Source organism: Ruditapes philippinarum, unplaced genomic scaffold, assembly GCF_026571515.1.
Source record: "Ruditapes philippinarum isolate M1 unplaced genomic scaffold, ASM2657151v2 ctg1191_1_1_1_1, whole genome shotgun sequence".
Classification (NCBI taxonomy): Eukaryota; Metazoa; Mollusca; class Bivalvia; order Venerida; family Veneridae; genus Ruditapes; species Ruditapes philippinarum.
In genome coordinates, this window is record NW_026853614.1 from 106,628 (window position 1) to 130,810 (window position 24,183).

The window sequence follows — 24,183 nt, forward strand, 5'->3', positions numbered from 1 at the left end:
TAAAGTTATTTGTTTTTTGAGGCATAATGTGCCTTTGATAAAGGTAAGAAATTTTGCATCATAATTACAATTAAAAAAAGTGCATTAAAAACATCAAAAGACACACTTATATATTAATCAAGAACCATGATGTCTCTGTGAAGCATTTTGTGAGAGTGAAGTTGTGAAATTTGATATAAACACATCATCATATTTAAATTTGACAAAGGAAAGAAGTATTGTCATTTATAAAATGAGCAATCATATATGATTAAGTTTAGCAAAAGTTGTAAATGTTACTGCACACAAAACATCCAAATACATAGTTAAAACATGTTTAAGCTATCAATACTTGTCACAGGAATACATACATCTTGAAATTATACACTAATACATTCTTTACAAAAGTCGATTTTAAAAGCAACAATTTTCACACAAAGCAACCGACCAGCATTTAGTTGAAATTTACATTTATAAGTACATAGTCGCTGTTTCCTTAAGATCCACTAGCTATGTTATGTGTTGTCTGTCTCACTATCAGCAGAAATAAATATTTAAATTCAGTACTTTGGAGTGTTGCAAAATCAGGACTGAGCACTGACTTGTAGATGGACACAATGATGCATCAGATCCTGGCAGTTTGATCAATTGGGATGTTATATTGGTTGATCATTGAAATCGTTTCAGCACAATTAACATCTATGTGTTGCATAGGTTTTAGTTTCTGCTTTTGACGTCTGTTCCCGTTGGTGGTTCTAGTATTCTGTCGTGAATACTGAATATCACCTTTAAGGATGTGTTGCCTGACTTAAGATTTCTCCTTTGGTGGCTTTTTCTGATATTAAGTCTTCATAACCCTATATATATTTTTTTAATTATTTAGTTCAACACAATTTTCATATTTAGGCTACACGAATTATTTTACTTTGGTCCATTCACTGTTTTTCATGGAGTGGCGCAATGGCTACATTGAAGATCCTTTGATTACCGTCTTATGGACTTGTCTATGGATGTTTAAACTTTTAAGTTTCACTAGTATAATTTCACAACATTTTTGTTTAAATGACAATTATGACCTTAACCTTTGAGCCAAAGACTTGAATATTTCTTGTTCGCTAAAATGCAACACATCTGTGTGACCAGAAAAGAGTATCAACGCATAGAATGAAAAATTAGAGGTGACTTTGAGCAACACATCTTGTTTTAGCGTGATACACATCAGATCAATGTAAAAAAAAAGTTATGCATAATTGTAAAAACAATCATCAATGAATGACAATGTCGTTGGAAAGACAACTCCAGCTATTAATCATATGATGAATATGGAAGTACAAGTGTGACTTGATTTTTGAATGTGACACATCGGTAAAATGTCAAAAACATTTTTATTAAGTTATTTCAAAAATCCATCCAGAATTGACATAATTATTGACATTACATGACCATCAGTGCACAATTTATGCAAAATATGCAAAGGTATAGACCACACTCAAAGTAAGGAATATGGAAGATGGCAGTGTACAAATAATAATTCTTCTCATTTTTTTGTAGGGGAGGGGCATAAAATGCTGCTTTTATTTTAAGTATTGAAATTGACTGTTTTCTTTTGTGCAGAATGTATTAATGCATCTATACTTATATTAATATATGTATTTAGATTGTGTTTTAAGTTTAATTAATGTGTCCATTAAGGCTTAAATACCTTTTGCTATCCACTATTGCAATTTTCTATGACTGTGATTTTATTCAGTATGATATTTGCACAACATTAATTAATAAATGCTCCTTTCATCAATGACAATAACCATTTCTCTTTTCTTTCATGTTAGATAATATAGTAGTCAAAGTAAAAATAATATTGATGATGTGTCAACCAAAACTAAAGTTTAAATTAAAATGTAATGAGATCGAATATCCTTTTTTACAAATTTTGCTGGAAGAACATTATAAAAAATATTTTTAAAAAAGTATTTATCCGTACAATATTTTTGTTTTCAAAACATATAAAATGCCATCACATAATTGTAAAACATATATTACAGTACAAAGAAAGCAAGTTGATGAACATTATATTTAATGCTGTTATTTTCCCCCACCGAGTTTTAAAACTCACGCAACTTCTTTTACTTGGGGACCATACGCCGCTTTTCATGGAATGACACTACTGTGTCACATTGGAGGTTCCATGATAACCGCCGTATGAACACATATGTGGATGTTTCTAAATTCAAAATTTCACCATCTTTGTGTTTAATTGTTGAATTCTGCTTAAGCCGGTGCTAGGGGGTGTGGACGGTAACTTGCACGTTCTAGTACCGTCGTTGAACAGGCTTAATCAAACCGAGCCGCAACATTTTCAATTTTGCAGTGTTGGGCATTCTTTAGGGATTCTGTTTTCTCTATTCTAAGATATATGATAAGGTAAATACTTTGAATGACTTGTCAAGCTATAATCAACTGATAAAAGACAGACAACTTTGACGTAATTTCATTCTACGGTATATCTTAAGGCAACAAAATATCAAAAATGTGTTTTGGTACCAATTTTTGTGATAATTTTAAATTGCGATGACATGATGTTTCTTTCTTCCTTAATGTAATACAATCTTTATATTTTTTATCACAAAATTCAATTACATAATAACTACACTATAATTGTAAAGTAAAGGCAAGTTTTAGAAGCTTAATAATTTTGATTTTTTTTTCTTCTTTTTTTCCCTCTTTCTTTCTCGGTTATTTTACCCCACCCACTTTTGAAGCTGTACTCATCTGTGATAAATAATCAGGTAATGAATTTTTATGCTTAACTTAACAAGAAATGTTCAAATGATAAATACCTTTAGATTAAAACACAATTTCCTATACATTAAACTGAAATTATAATGTAAAGGCATGATTTGGGAACATTGTAATTTTAAATATTTTTCGGTATTTTTACCCCACCCACTTTTGAAGTTCTACTCTTACATCATTAATACTCAGCTTATGATTTTTATGCTTAACTTGTCAAGCTATGTTAAATTGATAAAATACACACAATTTCAATGCAATTCCATATATATTATTTTAATACGGAAAAACGAAAGTCATCATATTGTCAAAAAATGCTATTTTTTACCACTTTTTTGGTAAATTGATAGTGATAATTTTTAAGTTTGTCATATAATTGTCATTTTTGCTTAATTATGACATAAATTACCCATATTTTTCCTGATATTGTGCAATCAAAACTACTTTGTACAAAATCTGTATGTAAAAAATCAAGAAACAAAAATTATATGGTATTTTGTACTTTATGGCGGCCATATTGGCGGCCATTTTGAATTTTTGTACTTTTGCCCGGGCTGTGTAACTTAAGAAATGGGGTTTTAGAAACTACAAACAATTTGCTTTATAATGATAATGTTTCTTTTGGTGATACGGTAAATTGCAATAAAACCCCGCCATCTCTTGGACTAACAGTTTTATATGGACTAATTTACGTTCTTCAGAGGAGTTTCCCAGTGGGGAAAAACTTTTATTTTGAACTTTTATTTTGAATTTGTTTGTCTTTTGACTTTGAACACAGAGTTTTGTGTAACATAATTTTCTGTTTTGAATGAGGAGTTCTAGTTGGGTGGTTCCAATATTCCTACTTGAATAATGTTGAATCACCCTTAGGATATGTTGCCTGCTTTTTAAATGTCTTTTGACGTCCTATCTGTGATACGCAGGCTTCATAACCTCAGATCCCCTTTCAAAATTCCATTTTATTTAGTTCCGCCCATTGTTTTCTCGTTTAGGGCACACGCATTTTTTTACTTGGGGACCATATGCCGCTTTTCATGGAATGGCACTACCGTGTCACATTGAAGGTTCCATGATAACCGCCATATGAACACATCTGCGGATGTTTCAAAATTCTAAATTTTACCAGTTCATGTTAAATGTTGAATTCTGCTTAAGCTGGTGCTAGGGGGCGTGGACGGTAACTTGCACTTTCCAGTACCGTCCATGAACAGGCTCAATCAAACCGAGCCTGCAACATTTTCAATTTTGCCGTGTTGTGCTTTATTTAGGGATTCTGTATTTATCTATTTTATGATCACATCCGTGTTATTTGTGCCGTGTGGCGGCTGTAAAAAGTCTCCCCGTACATTTAATCAATGATGTTATATTTTCGATCCTTGCAGATCGTTCAGCACGACATTATTGTTGTGCTTGTGGTATATTTAGTTTCAACTTTTTGGCACTTTCTAGTTGGGTGGTTCCAATATTCCTACTTGAATAATGTTGAATCACCCTTAGGATATGTTGCCTGCTTTTTAAATGTCTTTTGACGTCCTATCTGTGATACGCAGGCTTCATAACCTCAGATCCCCTTTCAAAATTCCATTTTATTTAGTTCCGCCCATTGTTTTCTCGTTTAGGGCACACGCATTTTTTTACTTGGGGACCATATGCCGCTTTTCATGGAATGGCACTACCGTGTCACATTGAAGGTTCCATGATAACCGCCATATGAACACATCTGCGGATGTTTCAAAATTCTAAATTTTACCAGTTCATGTTAAATGTTGAATTCTGCTTAAGCCGGTGCTAGGGGGCGTGGACGGTAACTTGCACTTTCCAGTACCGTCCATGAACAGGCTCAATCAAACCGAGCCTGCAACATTTTCAATTTTGCCGTGTTGTGCTTTCTTTAGGGATTCTGTATTTATCTATTCTAGGGCTAGAAAAGCTATAGACTATAGAAAAATGGCTTCGGGTTTTAGTCCCGTCAGTGTTCCTACAACTAGTCACAGTTCGACAAGTTTGACGGAAGATTCGAGTTCTAAGGTGTCTACGAAAATTTCGGGCACTAAAGGTCCGGTAGTTACAGTTCCGGATAAAATTAGTACGACAAATGCCATTAAGTCGCATGGGAAACATATTCCTGGGAAAGAGGGCTCCGTGTCAGTTTCAGTTAAATCGAGTTTACCCGTCGGAGTCTCCGATAAATTAGACGAGCTTAAACATACGGTCTCACCGGCTAAGCTTCTCAGTGATACAGATAAAAGAAAACAACTGTTGGCTCGCCTTGCAGAATTGGACGAGAAACAGAAGGTATTGCAAGAACGGAAAGAGTTTGGAGATACTTCGAAAACAGGTGGAGGAAAGAGAAGCCGTGGTGGATGAGCTGGAAAAGTCACTGTCGGGCCCGTCACTGTCAATGCCTAAGAGAGGGAAGGAAGGTTCGAAGAAACCTCGTGTAGCTGCTGGTTTTCAGGTGCCTTTGCCTTCTTCTACTCCAGCTGGAGATTCAGGTTTGGATTTATTAACTATTAAACATTTGAGAGAAATGACTGGTTTGAGGAGAAGGACAAGGAAGGAAATGGCAAAACTTGGGGTTGTCAGCTCAGAGTCTTCAACTGATAATAGTGCTTCTACTACGGATAATGAGTCAACTGTTTCTGACTCTGATGATGGTGGTTCTGGGCTTCACAGTAGTAGTGTTAAGAAGCATAATAGACATAGTAATAAACATACAAAATCTGGTATAACTTCAAAATGTTCTGATTCTGTTAAAAATAGGCAAAAATATCCGCATTCTACCTTAAGGTTTGATTTTGTCAATAGAAATATTACTTTTGAGAAAATAGATTTTATTTGTTTGTAGCAGGAGAATTAGAAATCATTTCTTCACCTAAGATTAGAGAAAAAGAAGCCAAAGCTAGATTGGATTTGTTAAAAAAGTTGATGTACCTAAAATAGCTCATATGATTTTTTCTGTTGTTAAGTCACTTTATGCTGCCATTTTGAGAGAGATTGAATTAGGTCACAGTAACTGGGGGGATGATTTCCATTATGTTGAGTCTGCAGTGCTGGCTAGACACAAAGTTAAGAATTTTAGAAATGTAGATTTTGTGCAATTACGTCCCAAACCATCGTTTGATCTTCCTCAGGAAAATTCAAGTACTGTTGGAGGTGAAGATTACAAAATTTGGTTTTGTAATAGATATCAAAGGAATAAATGTCCGCAAAAATCATCACATGTTATTGCTTTGAAAGGGGGAAAAACCCGGTTTGCAAAGCATATTTGTGCTACATGTTGGCAAACAGATAGAAAAGAGTTGCCACACCCAGAATGTTCCACTGCCTGCCCTCATGCCAGTGTATGACTTACTAATGGCTTGTGGGCTATGGCCTCAACTAATAATACATTAGATAATACTTCTTTAGATGGTTTGGCTGATATTTTCTTGCCTAGTTTTTGTAAATATCAACACATAGGTTCGTCTCCTAAAGTTATTGAAGACTCTAATTTTGAAAATTCAGTTGTAAAGTGTGTTTGTAATCATAAAAAAAGTTGTAAGGTTTGTTTAAGCTTGAAAGAAACATTATCTCTTTCATCTCAGGAAAAAATTGAGATAAGTCGGGAGGTTAAATCTTCAGGCCTTTATAATTTTGAAGGCTGCAGGATTCCTGTTAATAATAGGATAGATACAGATTTTATTAAGCAAATGCTGCATGGTTACAATGATATGTTGGTGTGTGATTTATTAAAATATGGTTTTCCATTGATGTTGTAACATTAGAGGATAAAAAAATTCTATTTGATAAACCACCTTGTAAGAGGAATTTAGCTGGTGCAACCGCTTTCCGGATCATATGTTGAAATATTTACAGAAAGAAGCTTCTTGTGATGCTATAATTGGTCCTTTTAGTTCTTGTCCTTTTCTAGATGGTATGGTCATTTCTCCTTTAAACACAGTCCCCAAATCCAATCCTAATGAGAGAACGTATTATTTTAGATTTGAGTTTTCCAAGGATGGTACAGGAGTTAATGATTTTGTTTCGAAGGATGAATATCTTGGTTCTGATGTTGAACTGGTTTATCCTAAAATAGATGACTTTGTGTCTCTTATTAAAGCCAAAGGTCAAGGTTGTTTAATGTTTAAGTTAGATCTGCGTCGAGCGTATAGGCAAATAAGCATTTGTCCATCCAGTTATAATTTAGTGGGTTTCAAATGGAAAAAACATATTTTCTTTGACACTGTATTATCTATGGGGTTAAGATCTTCAGCACATATTTGTCAAAGAGTGACAAATGCTTTTGCTTTTATGATGTTCAAATTTGGTTTTTGTATATGTAATTATCTAGATGATTTTTGTGGTGTGGAAAAAAATGATGTGGCTCATTTTGCTTTTATGTTACTTAGAGAGATTTTTGTTAGGAGTGGCATTGAGGAAGCTCTTGATAAAGCTTGTCCTCCTTCTGACATTATGGTCTTTTTAGGTGTTTTATTTAATAGCAGTACTATGACCATGGAGGTTACTCAAGAAAGACTTGCAGAAGATTAAGTCTTTGGTTTTCTTCTTGGTTAGGGAAAGAGTCGGTTACTTTAAGAGAGATACAAAGTTTGTTGGGTAAACTTAACTTTGTGGGTGCTTGTGTTAGGTCAAGTAGAATATTTGTTAACAGGATTTTGAATTGGTTTAGAGAATGTCATGCTTGTTCTTCAAATAAATTTTTAGTGACTAATGACGTTAAAAAAGATTTGTTGTGGTGGCATAAATTTTTATCTATATTTCAGGGCAAATCTCTGATTGATTATGGAGAATGGTCGCTAGTAGATTCGGTTTTTAGTTGTGATAGTTGTTTAACAGGATGTGGTGGAATTTGTGGTAATAGTTTTTTCCACAGTGTTTTTCCTGGTTTTATTTTAAATCAGAATTTGAGCATTACATGTTTGGAGATGTTAACTGTCATTGTTTCTCTTAAATTATGGTGTGCTGTTTTGAGAAAGAAAAAAGTGGTTATTTATTGTGATAATCAAGCAGTTTGTATTGTTATCAATACGGGCAAAACTCGGAGTTTATTTTTACAAAAGTGCTTACGGGAGCTATGTTTTATTACCTCAGTTAATGAGATTCAAATCAAAGCAATTCATCTCAGTTCAGATGAGAATCGTATTGCGGATTGTTTGTCCAGATGGGATTCAGATCCTATGTATATTAATGCATTTTATGAACAAGTTTCTCATGTTTCTTTGTTGGAGAATGTTGCTGTTCCTGAAGATATTTTTAGATTTCTTCATGATTGGTAATTGTAATTTGTTTCAGAGAAACAGTTTGTGATTCTTAAACAGGACCTCAGGAAGTCACATAAATCAGCTTTTGCTGATGGTACCAACAAGAATTTGCATATACAGTGGGAAAGTTTCATCTTATTTTGTTTATATTTGGACTTTGTTATTTACCTGCTTCTACATCAACTTTACAATTATATGCTCAATTTCTTAGTAGATCTTTTAAATCAGTGCAAAGTATTAAGAATTACATTAGTGGAGTGAAGACATTGCATATGTGTTTAGGTTATAACATTGATCTTATTAATACTTATTTTACTTAATTTATCCCTTAAAGGTATTGCTAGGTTAAATCCTTGGGCTGTTCAACGTGCAGAGCCTATTACTTTAGATATTTTATTGGGGATTTTTGAAAAGTTGGATTTTTCTGTTAAAGACAATGTTGTTTATTGGTGTTTATTTCTTTTTGCATTTTTTCTTTGTGGCTAGAAAATCGAATTTGGTTCCCACTTCTTTGGATGATATTGATAAAGGAAAATTTTTGAACTCTAATTGTATTCGCCATTGTGGTAATTATGTTTTATACATTTTAATTGGTCAAAAACTATAGCAATTTGGAGAAAAGAGAGGTTATATGTCCCTTAGTTAGATTAAAAGATAGGAGGTTATGTCCTGTTACAGCTTATGATTTGCTTTTATCTTTGAAAATTCGTCAACATCGTCATGTGTTATTTACTTTACCAAATGGTTCAGTGGGTTACATATTATTTATTTCAGAAAAAGTTAAGGGAATGTATTCAAATGATAGGTTTAGATTGTGAGAAATTTTCCAGTCATTCTTTTAGACGGGGTTTTGCTACTCTTGCACATAGGTCAAATATCCCCCATGAGCTTATTCAATTACTAGGTGATTGGAATCGGACGCTTATAAGGTTTATTTAGATCTTAATTGGAATGATAAAATTTGATATTTTATCTAGGATGTTTGTATTAGAAACAGAATGATTTGGTTATCTGTTTTTCTTGTCATTCCAGGCCTGATGGTTCATATTATTTCTGATTCCATTGCCAAGGACGTTAGCGGCATTTGGCATACCAAGGTGATTGCCTTCCCAGGGATTAACATAGCCCGTCTCTCAGCTAGGATACAGAATGCTCATTTTTTGGTGTCAAAACTTTCACAATTATTCATGTTGGCACTAATGACATTAATTCTAGGGAGAATTATTCAGTTGATGAGATTATTAGTTTTTTTCAATAATCTGATTACTTTGATTAGGAGTATTAATTCTCATACTCATATTGTCTTCTCTTCTATTTTGCCTCGTCCGTGTGATTATATGGATACAAGTGCGAAAGTTAAACAAGTCAATAAGTTGTTGGAAGGTCTATGTAAAGAAAGGAATTGTCAATTTATTCATTCATTTAGGCCTTTTTTCAAGTTTGGTAAACCAATTCGTTCACTATTTGCTGTTAAAGACAAAGGTCTTCATTTGAATTTAGAAAGGCACGCGTTTATTACGCCGTTTTTTTCATTAATACTGTGTCGCATTTGGTTAAAGGTAAAGTGGTTCTGTAAGATGTTGTTTGCTCAGCATGTAGCACTGTATGTTATATATGTATATATTCATGTTTATATGTTAAGTTTATGTATGTATATAAGTTTGTTATTTCAATGAATGTAGCTCTGTCAAAATTGTTCATGGTGCTTTATTTTGATTCAGATACATAGTCTTTAAAGGGAGTTGTTCTTATTCCTTTAGACTTCTTGTACGTGGTTCGACAGTATCTTTATGTCTTACACGTTTTTGTTACCTTTTGAAGGAGGTTTTTGTCACTTCTTCGAGGTTAGAAGACTTGTGGTAATGGTTTTCTTGACGTTACCCTAGTCTTGTTGAGATTGATATAGTTTTGATTTTGCTGCATTCTTTTATGATTATTAGATTTGTTAAATTTGTAACATTGATTGATATGTATTTTGTCAGTGATTTGTTTTTTGTTTTTTTTGCTTTATGTTTTATGTTTTGGCGGGTTTTGGCGGAATCTGATTAATGTAAGCCCTTTTGTTATATTGACTTTGGACATTTATAAATTATCATGGATTATGTTCTATAATGTTAGTTCTTACATTAATCCATTATTAAGTAATATTGAGTTTTATGTACTTAAGTGTCATACATAAATCAATAAATATATTTCGGTACTTTATTTCCTGGAGTTTGCTTCTGATTTTGAGATAATTTAAGTATTTTTTGTGAAACATAAAATCTTTTAATTATCGATATTGACAGGGGTTTTTTGAAATTACGTCTGTTACCTGGCTTATTGTCTCCCTTTTAAAATCAGTGACTTGTTTTGATTTGCTTGACTGATTTTTTGTATTCATCCGCGGTTATTATAAATAAGTCGCTCAACTAGTTTTTGGTACAGTTTGTATGACACGTTTTTCATGGAATGTTAAATTTTGCCACTCCCGCCCGCCCTATTATTTTGTGTTTTTTTTATTAGGTACATTATATATACCTGTTGGTTAGTTTTTTGTTGTTTGTGTATTATGTCATCCAAGGGCAATTTTGTTTGTGTGCTGTTGAAAATATAGCAGAATCTGATTAATGTAAGGGCGGAATCTGATTAATGTAAGCCCTTTTGTTATATTGACTTTGGACATTTATAAATTATCATGGATTATGTTCTATAATGTTAGTTCTTACATTAATCCATTATTAAGTAATATTGAGTTTTATGTACTTAAGTGTCATACATAAATCAATAAATATATTTCGGTACTTTATTTCCTGGAGTTTGCTTCTGATTTTGAGATAATTGGTTCCAGTATTTATTCCTGAATCTTTCCTTAGATTAAATAACATCAAGGCAGTCATTTCTCCTGACAGTACTACAGATACGTTACCACCAAACACTATTATATGCCCGTTTGATCCATGTAACGAAATTTTGCTGTTCCTGTTACTTTGGAAAACCTCGCCGATTATTTCTTATTAGACATTATATTGAGACTAATGGAAATAGTCGATTTGTTGCTATTGTTTGCAGTAAAAATTACACCAATCTGAAATTCGACGTTTTTGTCACAACTAAACGAATTGTCAACAGCTGCAAAAATACTCGCGTGCTTTCTTTTAAAGAAGCAAACTTGTATAGATAGTAATGCATATCTCACTGTTTCAATGTCTATTTTATAGACTGTCATGTATATCCGTTTAGTGGCCCCATTGGATGCAGTTGCGTTTGGAAAGTGTAGTTGCTGCTTTTTTGAGAGTTACTTCCCTTTCTATTCTTTATTGTCACTTATAGTATATTGTAAAACAGTACATTTACATCTTTCGCCAGGAGCTTTATTTAGTATGAATACATAACATGTCTTAACTGAAACTAAGCGTTGTTAGCTATCAATCTATGTACAATTTTATATCCGTCATATAAGTCTATTAAGTATACAACATGATTGAAAATAGTTTTGTTTGAAATACTCACAAAATAAGTTTTGATTTCATCAATATTCATTGAGAAGTACATCTAGTTTTTTCTTAGCCTTCAAACTAAATTATTATGTCTGGTCATTAATAGTTTGTGTTTTGATTTATTACCTTTTCTGAATAATGTTATTTATGTACCAATATGAACTGATATTAGTGATAAGTTTCCATTATAATCCATTCTGTGACATGAGACTATGTTTAACAATTGAATTTCTAGTTTTTGAAACCTTTGTGTTTTATCAAAACCTTTGACTGGATCTTTCCAACAACCCGCATTGCATATTTATTTATAGTCTTTGATTAATATGCAAGTAAAGGAGAAAGTGCATTCACACAGCTCAGTATTTGCATAAATTATTCAGTTTCACATGTCCGACTGGTAAAGTTAGAGAAGATTTCTTTAAAAAGAATGATAAAGCCTTTGACACGTTGTAACAGTCAATGATAAAGATTTAGATTTTACTTTCTAAACACCAGAAGTTCATCAATACTAGTACCGTAATAACATATACACATTACCACGACACATGCATACATACAATAAATGTATCAACATTACAGATGCGGATATGCTTATTCTGTATTTGTGTATATTTTTAACCTCTGTATATTGATTATCAATAAGCAAATTTGATTACGATGAATTAAAATAATTATAGTTTTCCAATGCAAAACATTTATTTAGATTAATACGAAATGTAAACAATTGTTCTTTAAGCTAAATAAGGTTGCCACAAATTGTAAGTTTACCGCTTTGTTGTTGATTAAGCATTTTAACGACGTAAATAACTTAACCTAAAACAGAGGTAATAATATTAGAAAAAAATGGTAAAGATATATCATGATTTAAGAATTGCTGGCTTACAAAATTAAACACATGTAGTGTATAATGTTTAAAATCATTCGTGATAATAATGTTTATTAACATTGTCAACTTTAACAAATGTAAAGGGTGTCAGACCCTGTGAAATTTACTCATTAATGAATAAATTTGCATAATTGTGCATTTTTTCTTAGCGTGTCCATATGGACGGTTTGGTCAAAATTGTGGCAAAGAATGTCATTGTTTAAACAAAACACCATGCAGCAATACTGACGGTGCATGCTCGACAGGGAAGTGTGATCCAGGTTGGCATGGAAGTTCATGTAGTCAAGGTAGTTGATCTTTCTTTTGACACATAGTAATTACGTTAATTTACGACTGGAAAGTGACAAACACCGGAATGTTATCCGGGATGGACATGACTCGCATATTATGACGGTAGAGATATGTTATTATTGTCAGTCAAATGTTTCTTTGTAATTCTGCTTTAGGATAACAAGCTGAAAATAAAGGTTAATTGTTTGTTTTCAAGATGAATATCATTTCAAATTTAACACTGATATTTTATTTATGAGACACAAATTAAATGAATGCTTTAATCTATTATCTCCAGTGTTACCACAATATACAGTATCAAGTCACCAGAATGACCAAACGTATGTCGAAGTACGTAACAACATTTTAAAACTGTCACATAGTCCCAGCCATTATAAACATCTTCATAAAACTGGATCCCCGCGATAACGCAAAAAGTTCTGAAAATACTTTTATGAAACTTGATATATGGATGGATGGGAGTCTGTAAATTATTCACGTTGCTATGTTGAAAACGTTGGTTGCTATGCCAACGAATAGGCTGAAAATATGGCTAATTTTACACATAAACTGGATCGAGTGATAACGCAAAAATTACTAAAATATTTGTATGAAACTTGAATTATTGTTAGAGGGCAGTCTGGAGATTATGCATGTCTTTTTCATTTCTCCCTATGTTGAAAGATTTGATTGTTATGGCAACAAATAGCTTTAAAATATGGTAACTACAACAATATTTGTGATTACTCAAAAAGAAGTGAAAACATATTTATGAAACTTATAATATGGATAGATGGCAGCATGGATATACACATCTTTATAATCTTTGAAGTATATTGAGAGCTGTCCAAATCACTAATCGTCGGCGACCTCGTCAAGATTTCTTATTCAACTTTTTACACTTTTTTGAATTCCTTAATTATTTCTTCTAACGTATCATTTAAGTGATTAACCTGTCTGTGCTCTACCTTGTGCGCTGTCCTGTTTTTGTTTTAGGTCCTCCTGGACTCCTTGCTACTAGTTCTTGTTGCTAGGTCTTGTGGGGCTTGCGTTCATTGTACGCCGCCTTTCCTTTTTGATCTTGTTTATCATATATTATATTTCACTATAAGTTTTTTTATTTCTTAATGTATATACTTCAAATGTCAAATATATCATAACATCAACTACATCATATGTAACAAGGTTTACACCTCTAGCACAATCTTTATCAGAATTACCCCCCCCCCCCTTAAACATAGAATTTTCATGAAGAAAGTTAATGTTCCTTTTAAACTTCATTATTTCTTAATGTATATACTTTAAACTTCATGTATATGTGTCCTATTATCACTTAAATCATTTGGGAGAATGTTTAATACTCTAGCTTGGCAATTTCTAGAATCCCACTTGAACTAACATTCGTTCTAGAAGCTATTTCTTTTACTCAAACTTCTTCAGTTCTTATAGCATTTATTTTAAACTCCAACATCATAATATTATGACTAGCAGCCATAAAGATTACCAACAGAGTATATGTCAGTTTGTCTGTTTGTCCGTTCCTAAAAACTGTTTTAAAAAAAAACCTTTTCACCAAATTTACAAATTTACTTAAAATAGAGAGAATTTGAAACGTTCGTTATAAATATTCATCCTGAGAAAATTGGATCTTCTGATTATCTCTTGTATAAATATTATTTTATTAATAGGCAGAGAAACTTGACACATTACCGAGATATACAAAAGTTAAGAACTCCAAAGATTTAAGTTCATTCATATCATTCATTCATCCAATGGCATAATTCAATGACCAATGGTCCTTCAGAATGTTGCTGGGGTTCTAACCGGTATGGTATTCATGGATAGCTTGCAATACTATGATAATTGCTTGTTTTGATTGGAATAGAAACGTTCAGATTAGAACTAGAAGTCGTAAGTGTTTAAAATAATCTTAGTACGAACAAGTTATTCAAACTCTCAAGCTTTTGGTTGTTTATTATTGAACGAAATGTGTTTTGTAGAAAAAGTCATGATATATTATTTAAGGGCATATTTGTCTGAGTTGCCATAATGGGGTGCCTTCCAAGTGTTCCGTGTTGCTTGGTATATTTGAGGCTGCGTTTATTGATTGTCGCGGTCTGTTGTTGTACATCTAATAAGTTTCTAATTTTGTACAGATTTTAACTGAAACAATTGATTTGTTTTAGAATGTCCGTATAGAAGTTTTGGTTCAGATTGTGAAAATGAGTGTCATTGTTTGAAAAACACAACATGTAATAATATCGACGGTAAGTGTTCCATAGGATACTGTGATCCAGGTTGGCATGGCAGTTCTTGTAATGAACGTAATACTCCTATACCTACTACTACACAATCAACACTTCGCACATCTACAGCGGCTAGACGAAGAACGTCAACAGACGTTGTAAGTAACAAGGCGGCAGGAAATGTAAAGGCAGGAGAGATCGCAGGCATAACAATCGGTGTTATCTTGACTGTAGATGTAATTTTGTTCTCGTTCTTTTCGTGAAAAAAGGTAATTTTAAATGCTTGATCAGATAAAAAGATCACAAGTAAATAAATTACTTTTCCGTTACCATTTGATGATTATTTATGTGTTGAAATGTGCCTGGTAACACATACTAGTTTTTGCCATAAATCTCGTACATAGTTTTTTTACGCTTCTCATGTTTTTATTTTTATGACATTTTATGCGTCAAATATTTGTTTTATCTTCAGAATTATTTTCCGAGGTTTATCTATTTGTGTAATAAGGTCAAATGTACAAATATTACATTTTTTATTATTCTTTATGCTCTTATTTAATGTTTATGTTACAAGATTTGTGCATTTATATTTGCATAAGCAAACTAAGCAACACCTTATGCTAAAAAAAGGTGCATGCGCCTTATTTGTGCAATAAACACAATATTAACAATCTGATTCGATATATTAATGTTTTCTATCGATAAAAAGAGACCGCTGATAAGACAGGCCCCTGTTCCGTACGGCACCATTTAACAGTTTCGTTTTAAATCTGTTGCCTTATCAGGATATGATTCATACAGAGTCAGCCTTATTTCAATGTGCTTCTGTTATCTTAAAGCACTTTATATGGATTATTTACGCCATGTCGCATTTTCACTTCTTCGCCTTAGAAGGCGAAAATGCGAACGCGCGGAGGGACGACAAGTCTCTTCGTGTTTTCGCTTTTTCGGATTTTCAATGCAAAAATGTAACAATGCGAAAAAGCAAAACTGCGAAGAGACAATAAAGTATAACTTTGTCTTTTCCTTATGTTTTAGCATTGTTGTATTTTGAACCCGAAAAAGCGAAAATACGACGAATGGAATGCAAATATACGACAGGTTTTAATGTCGTATTTTCGCCCTCCTTCTTCCGTATCTCGCTTTTTTCCCTTGAAAATCCGAAAAAGCGAAAACACGAAGAGACTTGTCGTCCTTTCGTGTTTTCGCATTTCGTATTTTGAGTCGAAGAAGCGACAATACGACATGGCGTTAATCAACCATCATAATTATTGAATTTGAACTCTGACCTGCATCAAGCAACAGTTACTGTCTTTGTTTACAATTTCATTGCCGTTTCTTTCTTTTGTTTTTTTAAATGTTTTGTCTTTAATAATTGTCCATCCGTTACGAATGACTTAAAACGTCTAAACGACTACCTTCAATTATTTATATGACCTTAGTGAACAGCTATTACTAATATCATAACACACGATTGTGTAATAATTCTTTCGTGTTACTTTTGAACGTAGAATTTGAATAAAAATGCTGTGTTTAAGTGTGTTCTTCTTGGGAGATAACATAATATGACTATACTGGTATTTTAATAAAAGAGATACTATAAATTGAAGAATAAACATTTACGTTCTCCTATATGTATATCTATTACATACATGATGAAAGTCATATGCTTTTAAAAAAAATAGAGAAATACAGAGTCCATAAAAAAAGACTAACACGACAAAATTGTAAATGTTGCAGGCTCGGTTTGATTGAGCCTGTTCATGGACGGTATTGGAAAGTGCAAGTTACCGTCCACGCCCCCTAGCACCGGCTTAAGCAGAATTCAACATTTAAGTTTTATAAACTCTTTTCATAGTCATTGTCTATTTCTATTTTCTAAACAATTACCAGTTGGCAAGTTACCCAGGACATAATTTGCTTCTATTACATTTTGGCAATAAGTAAAGCTATATTGAGTTAGTGTTCTGTATGGAAGTCTTATTTTCCCGGATATGTCTTCGTTAGAAGTAATTAAACATTATATTTTCAAAACATACAATTCAGATGTAATTAATGAATAAATTGTATTATATTGGATAAAATGACATGCGGACACTCAATTTATAATTATAATGCAATCTATATGTTTAGATAATAAGTTTTCTTTCCCTTTTTTTCAGAGAAAAGATTTTGCGACTTCGATTACCCGTGTCAGCAGGAAATATATTGAGTTTTCTTTGCGATAATCATGTTCAGAATGTTTTGCTCATATGTATCAACATTTATGATAAAACCATAACTAACAGTATAACAAAAAGATTGATTTTCAGTTCAGTTTAATTTTCTTATCACTGAATATGCATGACTTTTTATTTAGGAAATTACTATATGATTGTTTTTTTGTTTCTTTCAATGTTATGTTATTTACCATATTTAGAATATTTATAAACATAATTGTGTATGCTTTGATCTTCTTTCCTTCCTATGCTGTTCTTTATTGGTCCAAAGTAAAAGTAACAGTAATAACTGTAAATTTCCTATCATCCGCCAAGTTTTCATACAATATCCGTTGCGCGGACAGGGATATACCTGAGGACCCCAACTTAGCATGTTATGTTTATTCTTTCGTAAGAATATCTGCATTATTCATCTTTGCGTTAAATGTGTGTTGGTTTGAATGTCAAAATAATCATAGCCATTTGAAACAGATTTTTCCGCTTAGACCGAGTTTGCGTCTTGCTTGGGTATGTCTTATTATATTTTGTTGTTGACGATGTTGTTCTTGTTGTTGTTATTTCAAACATTTATTTAGAAACATTCGTTACTTCGTTTTAACATTATTTTTGTTCTTTTCTTGTGCAAAATAACTAGAATCATTCAAAACAATCTGCTTGACTTTTGATGCCAGTTCGCAAACGTAACGACAACAATATAAAGGACATATATTGATTACAATGATTTCTACGTTGAAAAATGGAAAGTCATGACTTTTTTAATAAACAAACATTCAAAGTTTGCAGAGTACGAGGCAATGAACCACACTACTTTCGATGTGAACGCTTCTTTTGCTTCTCTGAGTAGTTTGTCTCCTCGTTACCTATGCTAGAAAAAAGCGCACATGCAAATGCAATGATTAATGAATCTTGATTACAACGGTTTCACCCCTCTGGTTATATAGCTAAACATATCACAACCAAACACTATTTGTTTCAAATAAAATATTCATATAAAAAACAGCAAAGATTGTTTTTATCAACAGAAGCACACAACCATTTGACATTCTTAGTTTAAATGTTTAAAACAAAAAGGAAACTATCAAGTTGTAAACGTCATTTTAGTACAGTTACGGTTTTAGGTTTGATTACAAATAATTTTAAACAAAACATGAGTTAACCCTTACTACACTATGGTGACGATATAATAGAATCAAAAATGATTTACCCCGCTATGTCAGGTTATCAAAGTTCATATATCGACGTTACAAAATGACCGTAACCACGTGTGTAGTGGCAATGTGTAAAGTTTTCGAAATTATAATTGATAACAATATATAAATAACACATGGGTTTGTGGGTAACAGTAAAAATATCATCCCGAGAAAAATACTGTTACCCGAGGCGTAGCCGAGGGTAACAGTATTTTTACGAGGGATGATATTTTTACTGTTACCCAAAAACCCATGTGTTATTTATTTTATTACCCCGAACAAAAATACTGAGATGATCTGAAATTGTCAACTAAATCTAACTGTAACAAAAATAAACCAAGAGTAACAATAACTAAACTGTCCTTACCTTTTAAGTTTTAAGTGTACTTTACTGTATGCCTACTTGAGAAGTTTTCTTTTTCTTTTATTCTTTAAGCATGTGATGATATCTACAAACCATAAACATACAATAAGCTAGGTTTTATTTAGGAAACAAAACACTAACCCATTTACACGGTTATGATCTGTGAAATCTGATCCTTCTGTTTCCAGAATATTCTTAGCATGGTTTTTGACAAAATTACGATGATATCCTATGTCCACCATATCTGTAACGTTTCACTGATTAAATTTGTTAAATAATCCTTTGTTGCATGCTTAAATCTTCTGCATGTTCCAGTTTGACACATAATTATTTACATTGCAATCACTTCCGTTGAAAACGGATGTTCACTTTTTGACTATTGAGCAAAAAGATATTTTATACGCGAAAAGCACACCAGGGTGCAAACAACTTAATTTTATGAGTGTCATAGGGACTCCAGAGGAGAAATTGATGTCCTATCGGGGTTAAACGTTGAAAATAAGAATGAATCGAGAAAAAAAATGGCGGCCATTTTATTTCATTTTATTTAGGAAATAGACCACGTGACCGCTTAAAAATACTGTTACCTATGTAACAGTACAAAATTTTTAGTCACGTGGTACACTTGCATTAACAGTAAAAATAACTCCCAGAGGCCTATGGGAAATTAGCATTACGAAAAAAGTGAGGGGTAATAATACAAACTATTTCTGATTTATTGCCCATGAAAATCGTACTATCGTCACTTGATTCACGATTCAACTGTCAACTGAACAGCATCTTAGGTTTATTTCGGCGAATGCATGGTACACTACTTAACCGTCTACAAAAAGAATAAACATTTATGTTTATACCATGTAATGTTTTTACGAGAACGTAATTGAATCACAGTTAAGTTTACTAAACTTAACTTTGATTCAATTACATTCTCGTAAACATATTGCATGATAGTGTCTTTTTAGCGCCCTGAACAAGTACAGTGCGATGTCATGATGTAATCTTTGGTTCTTTTTTTGATAAGTTAAACAAATTCCATCGCACAGTCATTGAAAATGTTTAATTAAAGCACAACATAAAATTCATCTTCAATAGTTAACTTATCACACTTTTCACATAGTCCTTTTCATCGGTCAATATTCTTATGTCTTCCTTATTCAATATTCCAATAATTTGACATTCTTATTTTTGATGTTATCTTTCTATATTTAACATTACAACAGTGTCATGATAACTATTCGTAACATTTCATTTATTTGGACCAATTAGGATAAAAGTAGTCCTTAAAGAATGTCAAAACGGCAAAAATAAAAAAAATGCATAAGATACTATAGGGTCAATTTGCTTGAGTCTCTTCCTATGTCAAACAGATTCTACATAATAAAATAAAATTGTCAACTCGTCCAATTTTAAATAGATGCAAATATACATTCGTATTTGCATATGTTGGAAATAACCAAATCTCTGCTGGCTGTAACTGTGTCAGTATTATGTGAACATTTTATATATGCCATTTTACTTACCAAAAAGGTTACTTTCTTTCTACGTTATAACCAATCTTTAACCATCCGTATGTTTGTCAGTTGCTTGTTCAAATAAAATGGGAATCGGCCTGTTTCAACATACACAGTAGCATGACAAGATGAATTTGTTTAACCTTCAAGGACAAATGTTTTAATTTTGCTTGAATTGTACTATAATTGGCTAAAACTTTATGAATGGATTTTCTTCACACCTGCAAACAAATCTTTTAAATAAACCAAATTGATTATGACATTCGCTCATCAATGCCCTTGATCTTGTATGCTAAAATTGGCTATAACTTCTGTTCTGTTCTGTTAATAATGCTTGTTATATAAAACCAGTTCTGCATTTATTTTACCTTCATGAATTTCATTAACTGCATATTAAGTATAAATACGAAAACGTATCAACTTCCAATAACATGATGTAAAATGGTTGTAAATATCAGGATTGCTTCTTTAGAAAACAACGAGTACACAATAAACTGTGATCTTTAGTTGTATGCTTTTTAATGTGGGAAACTTATTTTTCTCATCAATATGCTTCATTGAACGCCGTCTTTTCTTGTTGGTCTTTTTTATCATATTTTAATCTGGACTTAATGTTTATTTAGATTTCCATAGCATATTTTTTGGTAGAATTTTAAATACCCGCAACAGGTAGACCGGTAAAACACCGGGAAGCTGTAGAAAGCTAAACCGGCAACAGTAAGTATTTACCGGGTGACTGGAAAAATTCCACTGTTGCAGATTCCTGATTATCGACAATCTAATAATTATTGTGTTTGTAACGTATCTTCTTATTTTGTTTTTGATTTATCGTTACAAATGGTACATATTGAAAGGACCATTATTTCTTGAAAGTTTAGATTCACAATTTAATTTCAGATTGATGTAAACAAGTTTTAAAACGTTGGAGCGTCACAAATATTAAAATTGAAAGTAATTATTTTTAAATGAACAGTTTTAGACAAAAAATAATACACATAATGAGATTAAGTTTCCGATCATTTTGATATAATTAAGATAATTTTCTGTTGCCGGAATCTTAAAAAATGAGTGATTATGAACTTCGTGCATTAACAGAAGAAGCGGAAACGTCTGAAAAGAGCAAAGAACCTGGATCCGATCGGTATGAAAGTAGAGACTATGTTCTTAATGTAAAAGAAACTACATGTAACGGAGCGAGAAGACGTATCATTAAGAGAAACTGCTGGAGGTCTTAGAAAAAATCTCAATAAGGGTATGTACGAACTTTTGAAACAACCTGTAGATACATTCTACAATTCTGAAAAAATACTGAACAAATGCCAAGAAATTCTTTTACATGACAAACAAGGCAATCTTTTTGAAACAAAATATAAAATAACACCCGGAAGACAAGGGATACACACTTTAAATATATACCATTCCAAGTTTGATAAATGGGAAACAACAAAACGTGTTCTTTGAAAAAGAGTTACCAGAAATACTCAAAATACTCGAAGATCATTTAAAAACCAATAATGCGTCTGCTAAAGAAATTAATAAAAACATTCAACCGTTAATTCTGTCAAGTAAGTCAACAAATACCTCTGAAGAATGTTCAACTGATACGGCGATCACGAGCAGCATATTTCACTTCACCCTCACTAAGAGAATATTGATAGAAACCAACGTAAACGTTTTGTTTGCCAAATAGAACTTTGCCAATATCTGCCTAGCTATAGGTTGGCATCATTATAGAAAATTCAAGAGGGTGCCATCAGCAGGGAAGATGATGGCTTCAATTTTTTGTTCAATGGCTACTGTCAATTTCAGATCATTTTCGATCAAAATCAAAGTTTCCTACTAACAGAACCGCTCATAATAAGAAGAGTAGCACGGAAAATAAATATTTCTATCAATCCAATGATTATTCCTTAGAAATGAATTGATCAATAGATACTCCGCAACCAGTATCAGCAGAAGACCAGATACATGACACAAACCAAACAAATGATAAATATATAGAGCCTTCAATTAGCAAAATTCATGATTCAGATTCACCAACCAAATCTATTGTAGGGGATTCTATTCTGAAAGAAATTCATACATGAGGTCTCAAAAACGATGTGGATGTGCTAACATGTCCAGGGAAGCAGACAAGTGATGTTTGCTTTCGTCTGCGAAAATAAGGATTTGCGTGAATACAAAAACATTGTTATTTACGTTGGTGGAAATGATGCGGCAAACGACAGTTCCGTTGATAAAGTTTACGAAGTACACAAAGTTATGGTTGCTTCAATGCGTGATAAATGTGCTATTTGTGTAATCTTTGTCCACGCCGTGATACAAATGTTGAACGATCTAACCGCATACTTAAGAGAGTTTGTGAGGATTCCAGGGCTACATTAATTAACTGCTTTCCATCTTTCGTCTATGGGAATGGCCGTACAGCAAAATATTACTACAGTCGGGATGGAATCCATCTAGGTTCTAAAGGAGCAAGTACCTTAGTATCTGTCATCAACAAAACACTTCCAATAATAAAGGAACGTGATTCAAATGGACATGGTCAAAGACGACCTTTTTTGGGACCAAACACAGATGAAAAATTCAAGGTCAGATTGAATAACTTTATTCACTGTAATATTTGTGGTTTTAACCATCATACAACGAGGCAGGAGTAAGTAGGTTCGTGCAGACAGACACATCTAATATTTTTCAACACTATGCAACATTAGCTTGTGAGTGTCAATTGAAAAACTTAAATCATATATCAAACAATAATTCAAAGTGTATAGATCTTGATGATCATTTTAACCTTACTTACTCACATAGTAACACAAACTGTTTGTCGGTTAAACTGCTTTTAATGAACCTGTTAGTAATTATGTAACATTTACTTTCGGCACTAAGCGGTTGCATATAAGCTTTCTAAATGTACAACATCTTATGCCCAAAATTGATGATATACGTTTGATACTTAATGAATCAAATGCCCCAGATAGTTTTGGTCTATGCGAAACATTTGTATGTGATTCAGTAGAAGAAAAGGATCTATAAAATGATAATAATACTTCTTAAAGGAGAGACATGGTCTTAAAGGGTGGCTGTGGAATTGTAATATATATTAAAGATACCGTTTCTTAGACGAATTGACATAGAATCTCAAAATGTGGAATCAGTTTGGTTACAGGTTATTTTTTCACACAGTAAATCTGTATGTTAAATTTCTTATGCAGGCCACCAAACAGTAACCAGTCTTGGATTGATTTCTATGAGCAGAAATTAATTACTTCATTATTGCATAATCTAGATTTGTATGTAACTGGAGGTATGAAAATTAACTATTCATTTCCTAACAATTTTAATAATAGCAAATGGGCGCATATTTACAAGATTTTGGCCTCGAGCAATTAACCCAATCTCCTACTAGAGTAACTACGGACACAGCTACTATAATTGACCATTTATACGTACCTCCCCTTAGCCATATTTATGATGTGTCTCTAATTAAAGCTTAAGCGATCACTATCCATTGTCGTTAACAATAATTTGTGTTACAAGAATGGAGGCAAATGCTTTTCGCATAAAACGAAAAATTATTTTTCGTTCAAGAATTTAATGACAAGTATTTAAAAATGATTTGAATGCTAATAATTTTGATATGATTTAAACTATTGCAGAGCCAAATAATTCACTTGATGTTCTAAACATTATGATTGAAGCATTATTTAACAAATATGCGCCTGTAAAAGTAAAGCGTATTAAAAGGACTAGACAACCAGATTGGTACTCGGACGACATTAAAGAGGCCCACAATAAAAGGGACCACTATAAAAGCTGTAAAGACGGGATTAATTATTAGTTATGGAGAAATAAATGCCAGGCTGTTATCAAAAAGAGTAAGAAGATGTTTTATAAGACAGTTAAAGATTCGAGAGATTGTAGATATCTATGGCAAAATTTAAAAGACATATCAAATGAGAATAAGCAGCAACCGTCTTAATCA

At 32.5% G+C, this 24,183-nt stretch overlaps 1 protein-coding gene across 1 annotated transcript in view; it reads left to right on the plus strand.

The window, feature by feature from the left end:
- LOC132737357 (uncharacterized) overlaps window positions 1-17,358 on the plus strand; it is a 72,691-nt gene extending 55,333 nt beyond the window's left edge. The window contains exons 29-31 of the mRNA XM_060724628.1: window positions 12,548-12,685; window positions 14,855-15,183; window positions 17,077-17,358. Coding sequence (XP_060580611.1) covers window positions 12,548-12,685; window positions 14,855-15,177 — 461 coding nt within the window. The 3' untranslated portion in view covers window positions 15,178-15,183; window positions 17,077-17,358. The remainder of the gene's footprint in view (window positions 1-12,547; window positions 12,686-14,854; window positions 15,184-17,076) is intronic.
- Window positions 17,359-24,183: the final 6,825 nt, after the last annotated feature.